The 24,742-nt window shown below is 39.1% G+C and overlaps 1 protein-coding gene across 1 annotated transcript in view; it reads right to left on the bottom strand.

Annotated features, from left to right (window-relative positions):
- DNAH6 (dynein axonemal heavy chain 6) overlaps positions 1-24,742 on the bottom strand; it is a 266,242-nt gene that overhangs the window by 22,027 nt on the left and 219,473 nt on the right. The window contains exons 65-70 of the mRNA XM_065927280.1: positions 24,091-24,251; positions 19,972-20,060; positions 18,746-18,892; positions 15,594-15,732; positions 3,102-3,221; positions 1,972-2,093 (exon numbers count right to left, since the gene is read on the bottom strand). Coding sequence (XP_065783352.1) covers positions 1,972-2,093; positions 3,102-3,221; positions 15,594-15,732; positions 18,746-18,892; positions 19,972-20,060; positions 24,091-24,251 — 778 coding nt within the window. The remainder of the gene's footprint in view (positions 1-1,971; positions 2,094-3,101; positions 3,222-15,593; positions 15,733-18,745; positions 18,893-19,971; positions 20,061-24,090; positions 24,252-24,742) is intronic.

The raw sequence follows: 24,742 nt of genomic DNA, 5'->3' as shown, positions 1-24,742 counted from the left end.
AGGGCCCCAGGGACATACCTCTTTTCTTGGCTTTGCTTCACCTAAAGATTCCAGAACATGATAGGTAATAAAACTGGAAGGATATGGAAGGGACCGGTCATGGGGGAGTCTTGAGTGCCATGCTGAGGAGGTTGGACTACCCTTAAGTAATGGCGTGGCATCAGAGGGTGTTGGGGGAGTAAAATTATCCATTTTGCTCTTTGGACCTACTGCTGTGGTCAAGTTGTTGTTATTCTGTTGCTAAGTTATGTCCAATTCTGCAGCCCCATGGCCTGTAGCATGCCAGGCTCCTCTGTCCTCCACTATTTCCCAGAGTTTGCTCAAATTTGTGTCCATTGAATTGGTGACACTATATAACCATCTCATCCTCTGCCGCTCCCTTATCCTTTTCCCTTCAATCTTTCCCAGCATCAGGGTCTTCTCCAGTAAGTCAGCTCTTCTCATCAGGTGGCCAAAGTATTGGAGCCTCAGAATTAGTCCTTTCAGTGAATATCCAGGATTGATTTCCTTTGAAATTGACTTGATCTCCTTGCAGTCCAAGGGACTCTCAAGAGTCTTCCCCGGCACCACAATTCAAAAGCATGAATTCTCAGTCTTTGTTATGGTCCAACTCTCACATCCATACATGACTACTGGAAAATCATAGCTTTGACTATACGGACCTTTGTTGGCAAAGTGATGTCCTACTTTTTACTATGCTGTCTAGGTTTGTCATAACTTTTCTTCCAAAGAGCAAGTGTCTTAATTTCATGGCTGTAGTCACTGTCTGCAGTGATTTTGGAGTCCAAGAAAATAAAATCTGTCACTGCTTCCACTTTTTTGTCTTCTATTTGCCATGAAGTGATGGGACCAGATGCCATGATTTTAGTGATCTGGTCCTATGACCTTGATGAACTGTGCTTTCATTTTTAAATTTTTAGATTATTTTTTAAAAATTAAGATATAATAACTAGGGAACTATATTCACTATCCTGTGACAAACCATAATGAAAAAGAATATGAAAAATAATATATATGTATATATATATGTATAACTAAGTCACTGCTATACAGAAGAAATTAACATTGTAAATCAATTACGCTTCATTAATTTTTTAAAAATTATTGAGTCAAAAAATTGAGATATAGTTGATGTACAATATTATATGTTACAGATGTACAGCAGAATGATTCACAATTTTTAAAGGTTATACACTATTTATAGTTATCATAAAATATTTCCTCCTTGTGTTGTACATTATGCCCTTGTAGCTTTCTAATTTTATACATGATAGTCTATACTTCTTAATCTCTTACTCCTGTTTTGCCCACCCCCCCTTTCCTTTCCTCACTGGTAACCACTAGTCTGTTCTCTATATCTGTGAGTCTGCTTCTTTTTTGTTATCTTCACAAGTTTGTTGTATTTTTTGGATTCCACATATAAGTGATATCACACAACATTTCTCTCTCTCTGTCTGACTTATTTCACTCAGCTTAATGCCCTCCAAGTCCAACCTGCTGTTGCAAATAGCAAAATCAATGATCTGTGCTTTTGAAGAGCAGTGTTTAATTTATCTGCCTTGGGTATTTGCTATTGTACTTTTATAACCTATTCATCTGTGGATCCATAAATCCTTGTATAATATGATATAAATATCCCCAGAATGGAGAGAGGAGAGCAAAAGAGAAAGGACTGTCTGGATTACCATCCAAATCCCCATATTATGGAAGACTAGCAGATAGATTATGGACCAGGCAGAGGCTAGAAGGTGAGGGGTGGACAGTGACAAGAAGATACCTAACTATCTTAGGATTCCATGAAAGATCCAGAGACAACAGGTGGCTAAATTGGAACCAAATGCTGAAGCTGAGGTGAACATTTATTTTATTTATTTAAGAAGATTATAATTTACACAAGCAGTGAGATGATTATGGATGTTTCAGGTTTATATACACAAAATGAATATGCATTTAAGTTGAAAGGCCACATACCTGGTAAACTAGGTTGGCATTTTCATGCATTCCAAATATTTCTGGGTCATCTATCAAAGGCAGGTTTTCAATGTAGTCTTTAAACTCTTGCAGGCTGTCAGCCAGGGGTGCAAAATAGATACCTGTTATTGAAGACACAGAAGGCAAATATGTCTTAAATAGATGACCTTTGAGTACTGCCAAGTTTGGTGCTTCTCTGTCTGTTCAGATGGTGGCTATTATCAGCTGCATCGTGGAGAAACAGGGATTTTTTTTTGCAAGCCCCCTAGCTTTCATTGTTGTGTTAGATTCCTTCGCATTTTCTGGAGGCCGTTAGCATCTATCAGTGTCCTAACATGTCAGCTGCAGAACATTCCAAGATTCTGAGAATTCCGGGATGTGCTGCTGAAAGGTGTGCTCTGAAGTGATAGAACTTTGAAAACACATTTAGACAGAGTACAATCTATTTTAGACCAGAAATAGTTAAAAACGGTTATCACACAATAGATATCTTTGTACTCTTACAACCAAAGCTGAAGCTTTGACAATCCTGGACAGCATATTAAAAAGCAGAAACATCACTTTGCCAACAAAGGTCCATGTAGTCAAGGCTATGTTTTTTCCAGTAGTCACGTATGGACATGAGAATTGGACGGAAGAATTGGTGGTTTTGAACTACGGTGCTGGAGAAGACTCTTGAGAGTCCCTTGCACAGCAATGAGATCAAACCAGTCAATCCTAAAAGAAATCAACTCTGAATATTCATTGGAAGGACTGATGCTGAAGCTACAATACTTTGGCCACCTGATGCAAAGAGCCAACTCATTGGAAGAGACTCTGATGCTGGAAAAGATGGAGGGCATGGGGAGAAGGGGGCAACAGAGAAAGAGATGGTTGGGTGGCATCACTGACTCAACGTTCATGAGTTTGAGATAGTGAAGGACAAGGAAGCCTGGCATGCTGCAGTCCCTGGGGTTGCAAAGAGTCAGACACGACTTAGCAGCTGAAAAAGGAACAAAGAAAGGGGATGGTGAATATGGGGGTCTAGGTGGTGAGGACTGGACACAGACAGCTCCTGGTTGGAAAACTGAGGATGCTGTTAATGACTTCTTGGAAAAGGTCTTTTTCCATAGTATTGAAAAGTCACTCACCTGATTCAGAATATTTATAACCGTCTTGTAATGTTTCAGGAGAAAAAAATCTTTTCAAGACAGTACGAAGGCATCTTTGGTCCCAGGTATCCGTAACTCTTCCACCATAGGTAATTTCACCTGAAAAGGAGTTTGCATTTAAAAACGTTGTTTGTTTTTAATTGATATGCATACCCACATTCTAATAGGTTTATTTATTTACACATTTGGCACACTGAGTGTCTTTCCACTAATCTATCTCTAAAGATAATAAAAGTCAATTTTTAAAAAGCAGAAAGAAGACTAGCATATGTTGTTGTTGTTTAGTTGATAAGTTGTGTCCAACTCTTTTGTGACCCCCACCTGAACTGTAGCCTGCCAGACTCCTCTGTTCATGAGGTTTCCCAGGCAAGAATACTATGGTGGGTTGCCATTTTCTCCTCCAAGGGATCTTCCTAACCCAGGGATGGAACCCTTGTCTCCTGCATTGGCAGGTGGATTCTTTACCATTGAGCCACCAGAGAAGCCCAAGGAGGTATTTGTACTTTCCCCAATTATTTTGCCTTTCCCAAATAATTGAAACTAAAGCAACTGAGCTCTGTTTACATATTTCTTCCTTCTTCCTATTTTTTTTTTCCTTTGTTTAAAAAATATTGAAATATTAACTTTTGGCCTTATCCCATCACTGACTGTAGTATTGTAAAACATACCTACTTTGCATCAAAGACTGCTTTTTTGGGGGCCAGTAAGCTAAATGAAACCAAAATATTTACAACAAGGCATTCAAAATCTATGCATACCTTATACATTATTGATGTACAAGGAGGAAAGGATAGATTCAAGATGCAAGAGACAATTTACCTCACAGAAATTAGATTATGGGAAATTAAAATTTATTGGTATCCCATCTCTCTTTCCACAGAGAAGCTATGCTTCATTGTCACCCCCACGTTACAATAGGAAAGATAGTTATTCTGTGCTGTAATGGTTGTATAACTGATGTGGTGGTTTAGTTGCTAAGTCATGTCTGACTCCTGTGACCCCATGAACTGTAGCCTGCCAGGCTTCTCTGTCCATGAAATTTCCCAGGCAAGAATACTGGAGTGAATTGCCATTTCCTTCTCCGGGGGCTTTTCCCCACCTAGGGATTGACCCTTCATCTTCTGCCTGGATTCTTTACCAGGCAGAAGGTGGATTCTTTACCCCTGAGACACCAGGGAAGTCCACTGCTGATATAATTCCTTGGAAAAATTCCAGACCCATTGCTACAATTTATTATTCACCTCTGTAGTGCTCCAAGAAGAATTTTACCTATGATACTGATGTTGTCAACTTCTGAATCTTTTAAATGTTTATCTGCTCATCTCCATCTCTTATTAAGTCAAGATTTTTTTTCCCATTCTCTTTCAAGCTGAGATGGTTGGTTGAGAGAAAGTTATTTGTGCTTGGATCTTTGTAGTTTATTTCTTCCAGGACAGCAGCGTGCTAACTGGCATCTATTTTTCTTCTCCTGTTGAAGCACCTCCGATCAGTCTTTTTTTTAAAATTTAATTTCTTTATTTTAATTGGAGGCTAATTACTTTACAATATTGTAGTGCTTTCTGCCATACATTCACATGAATCAGCCATGGGTGTACATGTGTTCTCCATCCTGAACCCCCCTTCCACCTCCCTCCTCATCCCATGACCTCAGGGTCATCCCAGTGCACCAGCCCTGAGCACCCTGTCTCATGCATCAAACCTGGACTGGCGATCTATTTCACATATAATATACATGTTTCAATGCTATTCTCTCAAATCACCCCACCCTCGCCTTCTCCCACAGAGTCCAAAAGTCTTTTCTTTATATCTGTGTCTCTTTTGCTATCTCGCATATAGGGTCATTGTTACCATCTTCTTAAATTCCATATATATGTGTTAATATACTATATTGGTGTTTTTCTTTCTGACTTACTTCACTCTGTTTAATAGGCTCCAGTTTCATCCACGTCATTAGAACTGATTCAAATACATTCTTTTTAATAGCTGAGTAATATTACATTGTGTATATTACCACAGCTTTCTTATCCTTTTGTCTGCTGATAGACATCTAGGTTCCTTCCATGTCCTGGCTATTATAAACAGTGCTGCGATGAACATTGGGGTACACGTGTCTCTTTCAATTCAGGTTTCCTCGGTGTGTATGCCCAGCAGTGGTATTGCTGGGTCATATGGCAGTTCTATTTCCAGTTTTTCAAGGAATCTCTACACTGTTCTCTATAGTGGCTGTACTAGTTTGCATTCCCACCAACAGTGTAAGAGGGTTCCCTTTTCTCCACACCCTCTCCAGCATTTATTGCTTGTAAACTTTTTGATAGCAACCATTCTGACTTGCATGAGATGGTACCTCATTGTGGTTTTGATTTGCATTTCTCTGATAATGAGTGATGTTGAGCATCTTTTCATGTGTTTGTTAGCCATCTTTATGTCTTCTTTAGTTTAGTTCTTTGGCCCATTTTTTGATTGGGTCATTTATTTTTCTGGAATTAAGCTACATGAGCTGCTTGTATATTTTTGAGATTAATTCTTTGTCAGTTGCTTCATTTGCTATTATTTTTTTCCCATTCTAAAGGCTGTCTTTTCACCTTGCTTATAGTTTCCTTCATTGTGCAAAAGCCTTTAAGTTTAATTAGGTCCCATTTGTTTATTTTTGCTTTTATTTCCATTACTCTGGGAGGTGGGTCATAGAGGATCCTGCTGTGATTTACATCAGAGAGTGTTTTGCCTATGTTTTTCTCTAGGAGTTTTATAGTTTCTGATCTTACATTTAGATCTTTAATCCATTTTGAGTTTATTTTTGTGTATAGTGTTAAGAAAGTGTTCTAGTTTCATTCTTTTACAAGTGTTTGACCAGTTTTCCCAGCACCACTTGTTAAAGAGATTGTGTTTTCTCCATTGTATATTCTTGCCTCCTTTGTCAAAGATAAGGTGTCCATAGGTGCGTGGATTTATCTCTTGGCTTTCTATTCTGTTCCATTGATCTATTTTTCTGTCTTTGTGCCAGTACCATACTGTCTTGATGACTGTAGCTTTGTAGTATAGTCTGAAGTCAGGCAGGTTGATTCCTCCAGTTCCATTCTTCTTTCTCAAGATTGCTTTGGCTATTTGAGGTTTTTTGTATTTCCATACAACTTGTGAGATTATTTGTTCTAGTTCTCTGAAAAATACCATTGGTAGCTTGATAGGGATTGCATTGAATCTATAGATTGCTTTGGGTAGTATACTCATTTTCACTATATTGATTCTTTCAATCCATGAAGATGGTATATTTTCCCATTTATTTGTGTTATCTTTGATTACTTTCATCAGTGTTTTATAGTTTTCTATATACAGGTATTTTGTTTCTTTAGGTAGATTTATTTCTAAGTATTTTATTCTTTCATTGCAATGGTGAATGGAATTGTTTCCTTAATTTCTCTTTCTGTTCTCTCATTGTTAGTGTATAGGAATGCAAGGAATTTCTGTGTGTTAATTTTATATCCCGTAACTTTACTATATTCATTGATTAGCGCTAGTAATTTTCTGGTGGAGTCTTTAGGGTTTTCTATGCAGAGGATCATGTCATCTGCAAACAGTGAGAGTTTTACTTCTTTTCCGATTTGGATTCCTTTTATTTCTTTTTCTTCTCTGATTGCTGTGGCTAAAACTTCCAAAACCATGTTGAAAAGTAGTGGTGAGAGTGGGCACCCATGTCTTGTTCCTGACTTTAGGGGAAATTTTTTCAGTTTTTTCACCATTGAGGATAATGTTTGCTGTGGGTTGATAGTATATGGCTTTTATTATGTTGAGGTATGTTCCTTCTATGCCTGCTTTCTGGAGGTTGTCTTTTTTTTTTTTAATCATAAATGGATGTTGAATTTTGTCAAAGGCTTTCTCTGCATCTATTGACATAATCATATGGTTTTTATCTTTCAGTTTGTTAATGTGGTGTATCACAGATTGATTTGCAAATGTTGAGGAATCCTTGCATCCCTGGAATAAAGCACACTTGGTCATGATGTATGATCTTTTTAATATGTTTTGGGATTCTGTTTGCTAGAATTTTGTTAAGGATTTTTGCATCTATGTTCATGAGTGATATTGGCCTGTAGTTTTCTTTTTTCATGGCATCTTTGTCTGGTTTTGGTATTAGGGTGATGGTGGCCTCATAGAATGAGTTTGGAAGTTTACCTTCCTCTGCAATTTTCTGGAAGAGTTTGAGTAGGATAGATGTTAGCTCTTCTCTAAATTTTTGGTAGAATTCAGCTGAGAAGCCATCTGGTCCTGGGCTTTTGTTTACTGGAAGATTTCTGATTACGGTTTTGATTTCCGTGCTTATGATGGGTCTGTTAAGATTTTCTATTTCTTCCTGGCTCAATTTTGGAAAGTTAAGAACTTTTCTAAGAACTTGTCCATTTCTTCCAAGTTGTCCATTTTATTGGCATTATAGTTGCTGATAGTAGTCTCTTATGATCCTTTGTATTTCTGTGTTGTGTGTTGTGATTTCTCCATTTTCATTTCTAATTTTGTTGATTTGATTCTTCTCCCTTTTTTCCTTGATGAGTTTGGCTAATGGTTTGTCTATTTTATTTGTCTTCTCAAAGAACCAGCTTTTGGCTTTGTTGATTTTTGTTATGGTCTCCTTTGTTTCTTTTTCATTTATTTCTGCCCTTATTTTTATGATTTATTTCCTTCTACTAACCCTGGGGTTCTTCATTTCTTCTTTTTTCTAGTTGCTTTAGGTGTAGAGTTGGGTTATTTATTTGATTTTTCTCTTGTTTCTTGAGGTACGCTTGTATTGCTATGAACCTTCCCCTTAGCACTGCTTTTACTGAATCCCATAGGTTTTGGGTTGTTGTGTTTTCATTTTCTATGCATATTTTCTATGCATTCGTTTCAATGCATATTTTGATTTCTTTTTTGATTTCTTCTGTGATTTATTGGTTATTCAGAAGCGTGTTGTTTAGCCTCCATATGTTTATATTTTTAATAGTTTTTTTCCCTGTAGTTGACATCTTACCACATTGTGATCAGAAAAGATGCTTGGAATGATTTCAATTTTTTTTGAATTTACCAAGGCTAGATTTATGGCCTAGGATGTGCTCTGTCCTGGAGAGGGTTCGTTGTGCACTTGAGAAAAAGGTGAAATTCATTGTTCTGGGGTGAATGTCCTATAGATATCAATTAGGTCTAATTAGATCACTGTATCATTTAAAGTTTGTGTTTCATTGCTAATTTTCTATTTAGTTGATCTATCCATAGGTGTGAGTGGGGTATTACAGTCTCCCACTATTACTGTGTTACTGTTAATTTCCTCTTTCACACTTGTTAGCTTTCGCCTTACATATTGCTGTGCTCCTATGTTGGGTGCATATATATTTATAATTGTTATATCTTATTCTTGGATTGATCCTTTGATCATTATGTAGTGTCCTTCTTTGTCTCTTTTCACAGCCTATTTTATCTGATATGAGTATTGCTACTCCTCGTTTCTTTTGGTCTCCATTTGTGTGAAATATCTTTTTCTAGCCCTTCACTTTCAGTCTGTAGGTGTCCCTTGTTTTGAGGTGGATCTCTTGTAGACAGCGTATATAGGGATCTTGTTTTTGTATCCATTCAGCCAGTCTTTGTCTTTTCATTGGGGCATTCAACCCATTTACATTTAAGGTAATTATTGATAAGTATGATTCCATTGCCATTTACTTTGTTGTTTTGGGTTCAAGTTTATAAACCTTTTCTGTGTTCCCTATCTAGAGAATATCCTTTAGCACTTGTTGAAGAGCTGGTTTGGTGGTGCTTAATTCTCTCAGGTTTTGCTTGTCTGTAAAGCTTTTGATTTCTCCTTCATATTTGAATGAGATCCTTGCTGGGTACAATAATCTGGGTTGTAGGTTTTTCTCTTTCATCACTTTAAGTATATCCTGCCATTCCCTTCTGGCTTGAAGAGTTCTATTGAAAGATCAGCTGTTATCCTTATGGGAATCCCCTTGTGTGTTATTTGTTGTTTTTCCCTTGCTGCTTTTAATATTTGTTCTTTGTGTTTGATCTTTGTTAATTTGATTAATATGTATCTTAGGGTGTTTCGCCTTGGGTTTATCCTGTTTGGGACTCTCTGGGTTTCTTGGACTTGTGTGACTATTTCCTTCCCCATTTTAAGGAAGTTTTCAACTATTATCTCCTCACGTATTTTCTCATGGCCTTTTTTTTGGTCTTCTTCTTCTGGAACTCCTACGATTTGAATGTTGGGGCGTTTGACATTGTCCGAGACCTCTGGTCAGTCTTGTTGGCTTAGCCACTTAGAGTGAGGGTGTAGCTGACTCCCTGTATCAACAGTTCTAAGAAGGAAGAAGGAGATGCTGTTGTACTTTCCTGAGAATATTCTTCAGTTACCCTCTGGGAAGTCTTGGAACACAAAGTTGGGTTAAATCTTTGTGGTCAGTTTATGGTCCTGGGGGCTAGATGGGAATATAAAGGTCAAGTTTCTTCAGTTGTATGATGATGTCTGGGAAAGGATGGTGGCTTGGAAAAGTCAGGCTCCAATAATTAGTCAGTGGTGAGAGGAAGAGTTGTCCTAAAATGCATTATTCTAAAAAAAAAATTCAGGGACTTTCCTGGTGATTAAGTGGTTAAGATTCCATGCTTCCACTGTTGGGAGCATGGGTTGATACTTGGTTGGGGAACTAAGATCCTACATGCCTTGCAGCAGGGCCAAAAAATTTCAAACTAAAATATCTACATTTTGAGAAGTAGCATGGAAATTATTTGCCTTAAAAATCAGGCTTGGTGATTTTGTGTCCAGATTCAGTGTTACCTTTTTTGTTGGATCAAATGAGTAAACCAGGAACTCAAATAATTTGACTCAAGGTATCTGACTCACTTTTAGGCTTACTTTTAAGCAGCAATCTTCAGGATTTAGAAGAAGAACATTTGGGAAGGGGTGTCCACCACACATGTCCACCGCATGTCCTAGCCCTGGCATGATGGTTCCTAAGGGTCTCACTGCAAATCCTGATGTCATGGTTTTCCCCTTCTCTTCTATTCTTATCCCCATGGGTTGGTTCAGGGATGGCCTGATACAAACTGGACAGGCCTGAGGTTTGGCTTTGTCCTTGTCCACTCTGTGCTCAGATCTGATTCCTGGACTTAGGCATTGCTCTGGCTTACTCTATAAAATTTTAAGGATTCCCCGCCCCCCCCCCCCACTTCCTCCAACCCCAAACAGCTTCTCATATTCAAAGCCTCCTTAATCTTTTTCTGTTTATTCTCTCCTGTCTAGTCTCCCCCTTGGTGTTGCTAAAATCCCCTTGTTCAATTTTTCATCTTGCTTTTACTATAGCTTTGTAAATGATTGCACCTCTTCCCAGCCTAAAAGACTGTAATTGCCAACCATTGCTTATAAGGTAGAGTCCAAATTTATGAAGAACACACACAGGCTTTCAAGATGTGCCTGCAGATCACTTTTTTTTTTTTTTTTTAGTTTTATTGAAGGTAAAGCTTTCTTCTACATACAACACCTCTTTTAAAAAATGATTTATTTATTTAGTATTGGCTGTGCTAGGTCTTTGTTGCTGCATAGGCTTTTCTCTAGTGCAGAGCAGGGGCTACTCTCTAGTTGTGGTGTGTAGGCTTCTGATTGCAGTGGCTTCTCCTGTTTCAGAGCACACGTTCTAGAGTGCTTGGGCTTCAGTAGTTGCAATTCCCCAGGCTCTAGAGCACAGGTTCAGTAGTTGTGACGCATGGGCTTAGCTGCTCTGTGGCATATGGGATCTTTGTAGACTAGAGATTGAACCTGTGTCTCCTGCACTGGCAGGTGGATTCTTTACCACTGAGCAACCAGGGAAGACAACATCATCTCTTTATAGCCTGCTCCAGCACTACTGAACTGTTCACAGTGTCTGCAGGCATAGCTCATCCTGACACTGCTGGGCCTTCCCATCAGTGTTCTCTCTGCCAGTGTGTTCTCCTGCCTCTTCTCTTCCGCTGAGTCCAATCCACTTTTCAGCATCCCGCCCAACCATCACACCTTGGTGGAGCTTCCCTAGATTCCTCCAGGTAGCATTATTTGCTCCTTTTGAATTCCCATAGCATTGTCCTTACAACTTCTATTTTGGTAATTATACCATATTATAGTTTATTTATTATCTCCACCCATGAATTTTTGGTAGATGGGGGCTACATCATCTTTGTATTTCCAGCCTTTAACATAGTAGAACTAAGCTGTATTTTCTGGATTAATCCATAGATGACTGCCTAAAATTTCATCATGAGCAAATATCATTGCCTGGATACAGCACTGCCTTTTTAAAATAAGTTTTAAAATTTATTTTATTTTTGGCTACACTGGGTCTTCATTGCTATGCTCAGGCTTTCTCAAGTTGCAGCTAGAGAGGGGGCGACTCGTCGTCGTGGTGTGTGGGCTTCTCATTGCAGTGGCTTCTCTTATTGCAGAATACAGGCTCTGAGCTTCAGTAGTTGTGGTGCATGGGTCCAGTTGCTTGAGGCATGTGGAATCTTCCCAGACCAAAGATTGAACCTGTATCCCTTGCATTGGCAGCATATTCTTAACCACTCTGGGCCACCAGGGAAGTCCCCAGCATTGCTTTTTCCCTCCTATTTTTCAAAAACCTTTTTAATGAGCTATACCTTGAACATCATAAAAATCACTTAAGTTTCACATGTATAACTAGTTTTTTAGTAAATTGACAAGACTGTGTAACTATCATCATAATCTAATTTTAGAACATTTTTATTATCTTCCCCAGAATACATCTTGTGCCCATTTGCAGTCACAGTCCTTTTTATTCTGCCCCATGCAATCATTCTTTCTGTCTGTATTCTACTTTCTGTCTGTGTACTTGATTTTTTCTGGAAATTTCACACAAATGGAATATACAGAATGTGATATTTTGTGTCTGGCTTCTTTGACTTAGCATGTTTTTGAAGTTCATCCATGTTGGAACATGTACCAGTACTTTATTTCTTTTTATGGAGCAATTATGGCTCAGCTGATAAAGAATCTGCCTGCAATGCGAAAGACCTGGATTCGATCCCTGGATTGGGAAGATTCCCCTGGAGAAGGAAAAGGCTACCCACTCCAGTATTCTGGCCTGGAAAATTCCATGAACTGTAGAGTCCATGGGGTTGCAAAGAGTTGGACACGACTGAGCCATTTTTACTTTTCAATACTACATTGCGGGGTTTTCCCAGTGGCTCAGCCATAAAGTATTCACTTTCAATGCAGGAGAATCAGGAGACATGGGTTCCATCCCTAGGCTGGGAAGATCCCCTGGAGAAGGAAATGACAACCCACTTCAGTATTCTTGCCCAGGAAATTCCATGGACATAGGAGATTGTGGGTTACAGTCCATGGGGTCACAGAGAGTTGGACACAGCTGAGCACACATGTTGTCAATCTTACATTGTATGGAATATACCTTGCTTTATTCATCCATTCATCAGTTGATAGACATTCAGGTTATTTCCACTTTTTGGTATTATGAATAATGCTGTTATGAACATTTATGTACAAGTTTTAGTGTGGACATGTGTTTTCATTTTCCCTGATATATATGTAGGAGTGGAATGGAATTTATAGGTCATATGGTAAGACTACTAAAATATTTTCCAAAGCAGTGGCACCTCATTACATTGCCACCAGCAATATATGAGAGTTTCAGTTTCTCCACTTTCTTGATAACACTTGTTGTGGTCTTTTTTTTTTTTTTTATTATAGTCATCCTAATAGGTATAAAGTGGTATTTCAATATGGTTTCAATTTTCATTTTCCTAATGATTAATTGAGCATCTTTTCATGGGCTTATTAGGCATCTGTATGTATTTTTTTGTGAAATGTACATTCAAATCTTTTGCCCATTTTAAAATTGGATTTTCTTTTCTTACTGTTGTAGGAGTTCTTTACACACTTCATAGACAGGTGCCTTATCAGATACATGACTTGCAAATATTTTCTCTCAGTATATGTCATGCTTTTTCATTTTCTTGATAGTGTTTGCTGAGGTGTAAAAGCTTTACATGTTGAAAAAGCTGAATTTATTATTTTTTTTTAATTACTAGTGCCTTTTGCACCATATCTAAGAAGCCATAATTAACCTAAAGTCATGAGGATTTATTTATATGCTTTCTCTTAAGAGCTTTATAGTTTTAGCTCTTACATTTAGATACACCACTCAGTTTGAATTAATTTTTTTGTATGCTATGAGATAAGGATTCAAATTCTCTCTTTAGCAGTTAGGTATCCAATTGTCCCAGCATCATTTGTTAAATTGTCTTGGTGCCTTTGTTAGAAATGATGATAAATATAAGTGTTTATTTCTGGATTCTCAATTCTGTTCCACTGATTATATGTCTAACGTTATGCCAGTACTATATAGTCTTTTTTAAAAAAATTGAATTTAGTTGATTTACAATATTGTGTTTAAGGTGTACAGCAAAATGATTCAATTATACATATATGTGTATATATCTTTTTTCTAATTCTTTTCCTTTATAGTTTATTACAAGATATTGAATATAGCTCCCTGTGCTATACAGTAAATCCTGTCTTGATTATTGTGGCTTTGTATAACTTTTGAAATTGGGAATTATAACTCTTCTGACTCATTCATTTTTTTCAAGATTGTTTTTGTTTTTGGGGCCCTTCACATTTTCACAGATTTTATGATCAGCTTCAGCTGTTAAATGTGTCAGCGATTGTGTTAAATCTGTGTTGTGCTTGTGCTTAGTTGCTCAGTCGCGTCTGATTGTTTGCGACCCCATGGACTGTAGCCCACCAGGCTCCTCTATCCATGGGATTCTCCAGGCAAGAATACTGGAGTGCGTTGCCATGCCCTCCTCCAGCGGATCTTCCCAACTCAGGGATCGAACCCAGGTCTCCCGAATTTCAGGCAGACTCTTTACCATCTGAGCCACCAGGGAAGCCCGTGTTAAATCTATAGATTGGTCTGGGGAATGTTATCACTTTAACAATGTTGTATCTCTCATTTCATAAGCATGTCATGTCTCTTCACTAATTTAGATTATCTTTAATTTTCTTTGGCAATGCTTTGCAGGTTTCAGTGTACAAATCTGCACTTCTTTTATTAAATTTATTCTTAAGCTGTTTATTCTTTTTGACATTATCATGAACATAATTACAAATATTTTCAAATTGTTCATTGCCAGTGTACAGAAAAGGAGTTAGTTTTTGTATATTGACTTTGTATCCCACAGCCTTGCTGAACTCATTTCTTACTTCCAGTTTGTGTGTGTGTGAATTCTTTAGGATTTTCTGCATTCAAGATGTTGTCATCTGCAAGTAATTTACTTCTTCCATTCTAAACTGATGCCTTTTATTTCTTTTCCTTCTCTAATTTCCCAGGATAGAAACAACAACATTGAATAGTAGTAGAGAGAAAAGATATATCATTGTCTAGTTCCTTTCTATGCTTTTCAAAACCCAGTTACTTTCACGGCAGTAGAAACAACTGAGCTAACAGAAAGGTCAAAGGTTCTAGGAAAGAAAGCAAGCAGAGAAAAGCTAGGAAGCAGAAATTTCAGGGTATGTACAGGGTGGCAGGGAAGAATACTGTCTAGTTCACTGTTATGTTAAGCAATCTTGGCCCCACAGGACTGGCTGGGGGTAGAAGTACAAAGGAGCTTCCCAGGTTCCATGCCCACCCTTCTTCGTCCAGCCTGGAGATAGGTCCTCATCCATTTTCACTGTTGTTTCACTGCCCTTCACTCAAGCATGTTCCAAGGTGTCACATGCTGTTCAAGTCTTTAGATCAGCTGACCCCTCTCTGCTGTTCCTCATTTTCTTTGCTCACCAATGAAAACCATCCATTCCCATTTTGCTCCTTTGCAGGCTCTCTCCCTCCCCCACCTCCTAATGGGAATTTTTTCTTCATTATTTGGGCCTGCATGGTCTACACTGGATCTAGTTTTATCAGTAAGATCTCACAGGGCCACAGTTAATATTTGCTAAAAATTATACTCCATAAAATATTTTTTCCTTTGTTGTAAGTACCCCTGACTCAGTAGGTCTCTACTGGTGAACCATGTTGAGATTCTTTTGAATTTAAGAGCACAAACTCTGGAGGCTGGACTGCCTGCATTTAAATCTTGCCTTCACCCTTGTAAACTGTGTGCTTCAGTTTCCTTATTCGTAAAATAGAGATATAATGGTCTTTACCTTATAGGGTTCTTATGAGGATTAAATCTTCTAATTCATGGGCTGTGCCTGAAATGTGCTTGGCATGTAGCAAGAACTATCTAAGAGTTCACTATTATTATCTGAAAAATATCTGTCCCGTCTTCTCTGTATAAACATTCTTATGATAGTCTTATCATGGTCTTATCTTCTCAAAGGGAATATCAGAAGTCATCACCACCCTCACCATACACTTGGGAGGACACCATCTTGGTATAAGCCAGGTAGGTGTAAACCAACAACCGTGTGGTGGAGAGCTGGACATCAGACCATGTGGGCATACTGACCAGTGATGTAAATCAGTGCATCCCAGGGAATCTTTCCTTCTTGACAGTAAAGGTTGAGGTTCAGTAGAGCGCATTCCCTGTCACTATCATTAAATTCATAGCAGATATTCCAACCAAGAGGGCCAAACTTTTTTCTCTCCTAGAACAGAAAATGAAAGTGGTCTTAAAATTTGATAAAATTAATTATGCATTAAATACTTGAAAACCAGAGTTTCTGTTGAAGTTTGGCATCCTCATTGTGCAAAATGCCATTCAACTTGAGTGAGGCTTTCAGTTTGACTTTCACCAAATAGGGCAGGCACCTCTTCCTACAACTCTGGCCTTTTTCCAATTTTCCAAAAGATAATTAGATGTTACTGGAAATGTGAAATCGTGACAGAACTGACAAAAGAACACTTATTTTTCATGGTAAAATAAAATATTTCCCCATCAAAATAGGAAAAAATATCACACCTTAGAGTCTTCTTGGTATAAAAATACTGATGCTAATCACCTGTCTGATGGAGAGAGCTGCCCCTAAATCTTCTCAGTATTCTGTCCATCACTAGACTTTTCAGTCATGCCTGATGGGTTGATTATACACTGATTTCTCTATAGAGATCTTTTAAAAAAACTGGTATCCAGAATCTCAGTTCCTGTTTCATGACTCTCCACAGGGAAATCTTTCCTGCTCTTTGTTATCGCCCTCTTCCACCTAATTTCTTAGCTCTAAACTACTGATTATATCAGAGGATGGGTGCCATGTTCCCTCTTCTTTTTCTTTTTTTAAACTTATCTTTTATAAAATTTTTAAAGGCTACACTCCATTTACATTTGCTATAAAATATTGGCTATAGTCCCCATATTGTACAATACATTGTTGAGCTTATCTTATACTCAACAGTTTGTACCTCCTGAGAGAGTTAATTCTCAGATAGGTTGATAAGGAGTCCCTGGCTCTCAAGGAGGAGAAAAGGACAAGTTTTTTTTTTTCCTACATTCCTTCATCTTAGTCACATAAGACATTATTTTCTTTCAGCCCAGAGCTAATTATTACACAACAAGACAACTCATCTTGATCAAGGGTATGTTTTTCCTTAAGCTCTGTACTAATGATTATATAACAGCAATGTATCTTGCTCAAGGACATGTTTCTCCTTCTTAAGGAGAACCTTCTGTCTAATCCTGTTATCTTACGTGGGAGTGGGTCTGGCAAGACCTTTCTATTGTTAGTTCTAATCCTGTTATCTTAAGATGTATGTTGTGGGAGTGGGTCTGGTAAGACCTTTCTATTGTAGAAACCAATTGTAAAAGTATATAAGGCCTTGATAGAACTATTGAGTGGGGCACTCTCTACCCCCTTCTGATATCTATGTCAGAAGCTTTCCTTATCCCTTTTTCACTGTAATAAAACTCTGCTACACAAAAGCTCTGAGTGATCAAGCCTTGTCTCTGCCCCAGATCTAAATTCTTTCCTCCAGAGGTCACAAATCTGACACCATTCATCATAAACTATCACTCCTCCTTCCCCACCCCATGTAGCCTCCCACCTGTAACCACTAGTTTGTTTTCTGTATCTGTGGGTCTGCTTCTTTTGTGTTATATTTGCTAGTTTGTTGCATTTCTTATATTCCATGTATAAGTGATGTTATACACTATTTGTCTTTCTCTGACTTATTTCACTTAGCATAATGGCCCTCCAAGTCCATCTATGTTGCTGCAAAGGGCAAAATTTCGTTCTTTTTAATGGATGATTAGTATTCCATTGTGTATATGTATATATTTGTCATCATTTTTATCCATTCATCTTTGAGGGACACTTAGGTTGTTCCCATATAATGGCAATTGTACTGTTTGCTCCTCTTGATTTCAAAATTTCCCTAAGTCTTAAACCACTTCCTACATCTCAGATGCTTTTGTAGTAGAACAAAGGCCTCCCTCATAGACCCTCTAATCCCAGAGTCTTTGATTTTCTCTAGGGTCTTGTTTACTTATTTATTCCATATCTTGCATATTTAGTCTTTGTTTTTTTCTCTACTCTTTCTTGGCAGACCAAATACATTTGAAAACCAGGCAGCCTACCTAATCAAGATAAGGATACAGAGCTAAAGTCAGAGTTCCTGTACAAGGCCACAGAATGGACACCAGGTTAGGGCAGTGAGTTTGAACAGAGGGAAGGAGAAAGTAGTGCTGAGTTGAAGGTCACTGATCAGGGGACTTGGGGATCTAATCACAGGGAGGAAGCCATTAAGGGTGGTAAGCCCACTCAAACAGAAACAGGTGAGAGTGAAATTATTGTAATAAAAAATGAAGATTTGCTGACCAACATGATACATATGTGTAAAGGAGGAAGGATAAAAACAGTCCTGAAATTCTGATGGTAGGTGATTAAAAAAATGGGACCGCCAATTTCAGGAGTAGAGTCTGGAGGGGAAGCAGATTTTGTGAGTGAAGCACAGCTGAGGAGACAACTTCATGCTTTTGAATTTGACCTACTGCATTCGTCCAGGCCATGTGGCTCCTTAGGTCAGAGCAGAGCTGGGAGGCAAAGCTGTGAGGTACAGAGGCAAGAGTCATACAGAAGTCAGGGAGTGTGCATGTTAGTCGCTCAGTCATGTCCGACTCTTTGCGACCCCATGGACTGCAGTCTGCCAGGCTACTCTGTCCATGGAATTCTCCAGGCAAGAATACTGGAGTGGGTAGCCATTTCCTTCTCCAAGTGAGCTTCCTGACCACAGGATCGAACCCAGGTCTACATTGCAGGCAAATTCTTTATCATCTGAGCTACCAGGGAAGTCTAGGGACTGAGTTAAAACAACTTGGGTTCAGACAGAACAAAGACCTCAGCATTTCACAATGTCGTTTGTAAGCTTTTAATTCTTACTTTTTATTGATTTAAAGTGTTAGTCACTTGGCCATATCCAACTCTTTGCAACTCCATGGACTGTAGCCCGCCAAGCTCCTCTCTCTGTGGAATTCTCCAGGCAAGAATACTGAAGTGGGTAGCCATTCCTTTCTCCAGGGGATCTTCCTGTCCCAGGGATCGAACCTGGGTCGCCTGCATTGCAGGCAGATCATTTACCATCTGAGCCACCACAGAAGCCCCCTTGTTGACTTTTAACCTAATACACTTCTCCTTGTCTATATTTAAAAAATTAGCAAATTGGGTGTACCTGAATAATTGCATGGAAGAAACAAATGCCGAATATTATTTGTCTCCATTTTCTTCCAAGTATATTTTCTTCAAAAAATGAAGGCATCATTTCGGTAAATGCACGTCTGATATTTGCACGTAAACCTTTTGGAGGCTCATTGGTTACCTGTATTTAGAGACACATGGCAGAGAGTGTAGCTGTACATTTTTGCATTCTTTCCAAATAACACATATAGAAGCCAGTGAGGGGATGCAGGTAACTGATGCCTGGGAACCATTCCTGCTCTGTTCCTGCCGGCTCTGTATCTCTTTCAGCCTTGGCCTCTGGAGAATAGGGGGTCTTCAGGCCTACAGTGGGTGGGTGAACCATCTCCACAAGAACCTCAGACCTTTCCATTTGGTGTCCATTTTTCTAACCAAAGGCCAGAAAGGATGCTCAGGCCTTCTGCACTGGATTTTCTGTTCATCTCAATGTCCACAATCACTCCACACTTTGCCTTGATGGCACGGGGTACCAGGGAAGAGACAACCCTGGTTCTTGAGTGATCATTCATATGCAGAAGTGTGTGTTAGTTGCTCAGTCATGTCTGACTCTTTGTGACCACATGGACTGTAGCCCACCAGACTCATCTGTCCATGGGATTCTCCAGGCAAGAATACTGGAGGGGCTTGCCATTTCCTTCTCCAGATTCATGCAGAGGCTTCCCATATATGGAAACTTCGATCCCTAGTCGGGGAACTAAGATCCTGAATGCTGTGCAGCATGGCCAAAAAAAAAAAGAAGATGCCTTCTAGGACTTGCCATAGGGTCTCCAGCCTCAGTTTGAAGGTCTATTTTCCTTAGTAAGTCTCTCTATCCAAGCTTTCTGAATCACGTGAAAGATGATTGAGGTTTCAATCCATCAGCCCTACTGCCTCTGGGCTTTCCTGTCTCCCACATGCTGAAACATTTTCTTAACTCTGGGAAGGGTTCTATTCTCACCTCTCTGTGTCCTAGACATTTTCTTGGAGAGGGGAAGCAGGGAGGTGTTGAATGACTGGCAGAAGGGCACACAGGAAGGGCAATGGCCTGGGAAATTGTTTCCCTACTCACTCTCCGGTGAATGGACACTGACTCCTGCCTCCCCACCTTGGCTGACTGAACCCTGACACAACCCTGCACAGGCCCAGTGGGCTCCCTGGATCCACTCGGGGAGCACCCTGAGGCCAATCATGTCACAGAGTTCAACCATGAACATATGTTACCTTGACCGAATTTTGAAGGACTGTCACAGGAAATGTATTACTAGGCATGGAACTTAAAAAAAGTCGAAATGTGTCCTTGATAACAACATCTGTTTAAAACAAAGACAAAAAGAAAATGATTAATTCAGTAATATTTTTCTATAAGAAATAATTATTATAGGATAGAAAAAGATAAGCTCTGTTTAAGAACTAGTTTATCTTTTTAAAATATTTGATGTTGTAAAATGTTCTAAAATGGAGGTGAGGGGACTCCTTCTAGAAGCTCTTCACCCAGGTGAGTCTGGCAGTCTGGATGTTGGCACAGTTGAGTAAAGAAATTAAGAACTTGTTCTTTTCTTTTTTTAAAAAATTATTAATTATTTTGACTGCGCTGGGTCTTCATTGCTGTACATGGGCTTTCTCTGGTTGCAGCGAGTAGGGGCTACTCTCTGGTTGTGGTGTTCAGGCTCTAAAGTTCAAGGGCTTCAATAGTTGTGGTGCACAGGTCCAGTTGCTGTGAGGTATGTGGAATCTTCCCGGACCAGGGATCGAACTTGTGTCCCCTGCATTGGCAGGCAGACTCTTAACCACTGGACCACCAGGGAAGTCCAGGAATGTTAATTTTCAATGCTTGATAGAAATGTTAAGGATCATTCCTCCGAAATTGGTAATTTTTCAAACGAAAAAAAGGACAGTTACTGTCTTTATGCTTGTGAAGTTGTTTTAGTTTTTGTTTGTCATTCAGCTTAGGGAAAATTGCATGAAAATGGTCAGAAAGCCTTATGGAGAATAAAGGAATGTATTCCTTCTGCAGAGAAGAAGCAAAGAAAACTCAGTGAGCAGGGAAATGGAGAGACGTCACAGGTAGCATCAAGAAGTCAATATGCTTCCTTTCTGAGTTGTGCACAGAGAACCTAAGAAAGAACAAGCTGCATTCCAGATTCAAAAGGTCAGAGCAAAACTGGGAAAACCACTGTTCCTGTCACTGGAAGACACAAGTATCATCCAAGGAGGCCTTTCTTGGCATTGGTCTCTAAGCAAAAGTGATGGTGTTCCTCTGGTATGCTCCTTAGGGGGAGCCCCCAAGCAGTGGCTATTCTGTTTACTTGGAATGCTCTTCCCTTAGACTCCCTGACTTTTCTCAAGTGTTGATCAAATACCAACTTCTCAAAGAGGTCTACCCAGACCACCTGATTTAAAACTGCTCTCCACCCTTCCTCCTTACTCCCATTCCACCCCGACCTTCCTGTTCCTCCTTACTTTACTTTTAATTTTTCTGAAAGCACCAACCACATTCTATCATACCATATACATTACTTATTTGTTATGTGGTTTGTTTATGTGGTTTGTCTGTCTCCACTCGCTAGCACGTAAGCTTGAGGAGGGCAGATGACTGTGGTTGCTTTGTTCACCAACATGCCCTAAGTAGCTAGAACAGTGTGTGGTACACAGTAGGTTCTCAAATATTTATTAAATGAATGGCTGCAGATTAAAGTTGTATTTATGCTTCTTAGTTTAGTAATCTAAACTAATGAGCTACATTAAATAGCCAAGATTAAGTTAGTTCTAGTATTGTTCTAGTAAAGTTAGTCCACTTTTTGTTGGTCCAAAAAGTTCAAGGGAAGAACCCAAACAAACTTTTTGACCAACCCAGTGCAATTCTAGAGCAACATTAAAGTTGTTTCTGTGGTAAAAAGTTTTTCAGTAATCATGTGTGGATACGAGAGTTGGACCATAAAGAAAGCTGAGCACCGAAGAATTGATGCTTTTGGACTATGGTGTTGGAGAAGAGTCTTGAGAGTCCCTTGGACTGCAATGACATCAAACCAGTCAATCGAAAGGAAATCAGTCTTGAATATTCATTGGAAGGACTGATGCTAAAGCTGAAGCTCCAATACTTTGACCACCTGATGTGAAGAACTGACCATTAGAAAAGACCCTGATACTGGGAAAGATTGAAGGCAGGAGGGGAAGGGGACAACAGAGGATGAGATGGTTTGATGGCATCACTGACTTGAAAGACATTATTTGAGCAAGCTCTGGGAGTTGGTAATGGACAGGGAAGCTTGGCGTGCTGTAGTCCATGGGGTCGCAAAGAGTTGGACACTACTGAGCGACTGAATTGACTGACTGATTAGCATAGAAGTCAGATATCATAAAATCTTAGGGCTAATGATTTAATTAACCAAACACTCCCCCTCCGCCCCCAAACAAAAAGACTGAAGAGTGAAAAAGGCCAGGCTTAGAGAAGCATCTTAAAAATCCTTTTTTTCTCTCATGACTGCAAAGGCATCAAGGATCTTAACATTTACAGACATCATAGAAGTTTAGAACTGGAATAGAATAGAAATCATCTTAGTATGGGACTTGTAGCAGTGGGGCTGTGTAGTCACTTTATTTCTGAGGAAGCAGAGGCCCAGAGATGAGGTGTGATATATACAGTCAGGCAGTGGTGGGGGCCAAACTCTACTCAGGTCTTAGAATTTCAAGACCAGAGGCTTTCCCCCCCTTTCTTTCTCTCTTTTTTCTTTCATTCACTTTCTCTTTTCAACTTCTTACCTGAATATAATTTTTAAAAATATTTATTTATTTATTAGGCTGCTCCTGGTCTTAGTTGTGGCATGTGGGATCTAGTTCCCTGACCAGGGATCTAACCTGGGCCCCCTGCATTGGGAGCATGGAGTCTCAGCCACTGGACCACCAGGGAAGTCCCTCCCTGAATGTATTTTATTTTATACTGGTTCAGGTTAAACATTAGAACCCAAATGGTTATGTTAGTAAACAGTTGTAACAAGGACCAGAAGAGGATTTTTCTGTCCACTTAAGCACTTAAACTTCATCAACAACTTCTCTGGCTTCCGTGGCCCATCCAGCCTCCTTGGAGGTCTGGCAAGGTCACTGTGAAGGTGAATGACTGGTCCTTATTCAGAAGGCTCCCATAGTACCTCTGCAGCAAACTGCTTTTTAGATGCCTTCTCTAGTATTTTTTTTTTTAATCATAATCCTAATCAGGATAAGGACTCTGATGATACAAGTAATAAACAACTTATCATTTTTCTTTACTTATTTAAATAGAAGTAAGTCACAGACCCCACAGGAAGCAAGCCATCTCTTGTTTGTATTGCGAAGAGTGGAAAGAGTGGAGATTCTGGATGGCAGATGCTACAGACTCTGTCCTTGATGCAAGCAGTGTGTAGAAGGCAGGGCACGGGGCAATCAGGGAGTGAGGGATCTTTGGGGAAGGCTGCTAAGCCCTGTTGGTGGCTTGGTGACCAGTGCAGGCTAGCTGCTCTGTAAAGGAGAAGGTCTTCATCTTAACAGGCAACAATAGGGAAAGTCATCTGCATAGTTCTCACCTTTCTAGAAAGCCCTCTGTCAGGACACAAAAGAGGACACCAGAGAAAAGGCCCTGGATATCCCAGATGGGCAGTTCTCTGCCATGACCTCCTGGGACAGTGAGGAAGTGTGTCCTACCCAGCTTATTATTATTATTACCTATCATACAGTTCCTAAGGTTTCAACTATTTTTATACCACTGAATAAAAATGAGTCAATTCCAATTCCACTTCTTCTCTCTTTGCAGTCCATTATACTTCCTTGAGTGGGAAAGAAGGCAGTGGTAGTATAGTTAGTGGTGGCAATTATGACTTAGATGTTGAGCAAACCCATGGGGGTGTGTGTGTCTATGAGACACTTGTGAAAGTTAATTGTCATGTGGGTTATAGAGGATACAAAGTAGTAAAACACCACCATGAGAATTGGTGTTAACTTGAACTCTGTTCCTGAACTTCTCTCATTCTGTAGTGAAAAATAGAATTTTCTTCTTTTGTCCTAAGTCCATTTTCTATTTCTTTTTTTATTAATATCATGCTTAGATGTTATTTATTTTGAATTCAAATGGTCTCCCATAGAGGGTAACATGAAACAAAAATGACCCAGTTCATTGTACCCTCAGCTTGGAGTCTGAACATTTTTATTTGAATCTGGGTCGTGTAACCTGACTAAACCCCTCTAGATCTCAAATTTTTCCTTTTAATATAGGGTAAACAATGCCAATAGTAATTATTATAAGGATTGGACTCAACAAGAAAGGCCACATAAAAATTGTATTAGTATATAAATGCTATATGGTTAACATACTTGAATCTGTGAAGGTTTTAATTAGCTCCTCCATTGCCAACATCCAAGAAACAGCAAGGTGGCAGTTTTGCAGAAACACCCAGTTTCCCGATTTCATTGCATCCTTGATCATTCTTTCAGCAATAGGTCCTTGTCCTTGTCCCAGTGAAATTGACTGCACCCTGAATTCAAAAACAACAGTGAAATGCTGTTTCATATTACTTATAAGTAATGCAACTATTAAGAAATGTAAATACGGTAGGCTTCTAGAATATGCATACATTTCAAATTCTCATTCTGATAGATGTAAAAATATTTCTTCCTATTTTTTTTTTACTATAACACACAAAAGTGCATAAGACAAATATAGTTCTGTGTATACAAATATACAAATAAAAGTGCATAGAGGAAATAAACGTCTGTGCTTGAGAAGAGAACTTTCCTAACACCCCAGAGACATCTCTCCTATCTCCTTTCTATTCCAATCATCTTCCCTTCCTCCATCCCAAAGGTACCCTTTGTCCTGACTTCTAATGCTATAGGTCAGTTTTTAAAAAGTTTTTGAAAACCCAAAGTCTAACATACATACAAAAGTACACAAATCATTAGTGCTTAGCTTGATGAATTCTCTCAAAGAAAATGTACACAAGAACCACCACCCAGGGCAAAAAAA

Source organism: Muntiacus reevesi, chromosome 3 (genome assembly GCF_963930625.1).
Source record: "Muntiacus reevesi chromosome 3, mMunRee1.1, whole genome shotgun sequence".
Taxonomy (NCBI): Eukaryota; Metazoa; Chordata; class Mammalia; order Artiodactyla; family Cervidae; genus Muntiacus; species Muntiacus reevesi.
The sequence above is the reverse complement of the archived record's forward strand: the minus strand, read 5'-3'. Positions and strand labels throughout refer to the sequence as shown.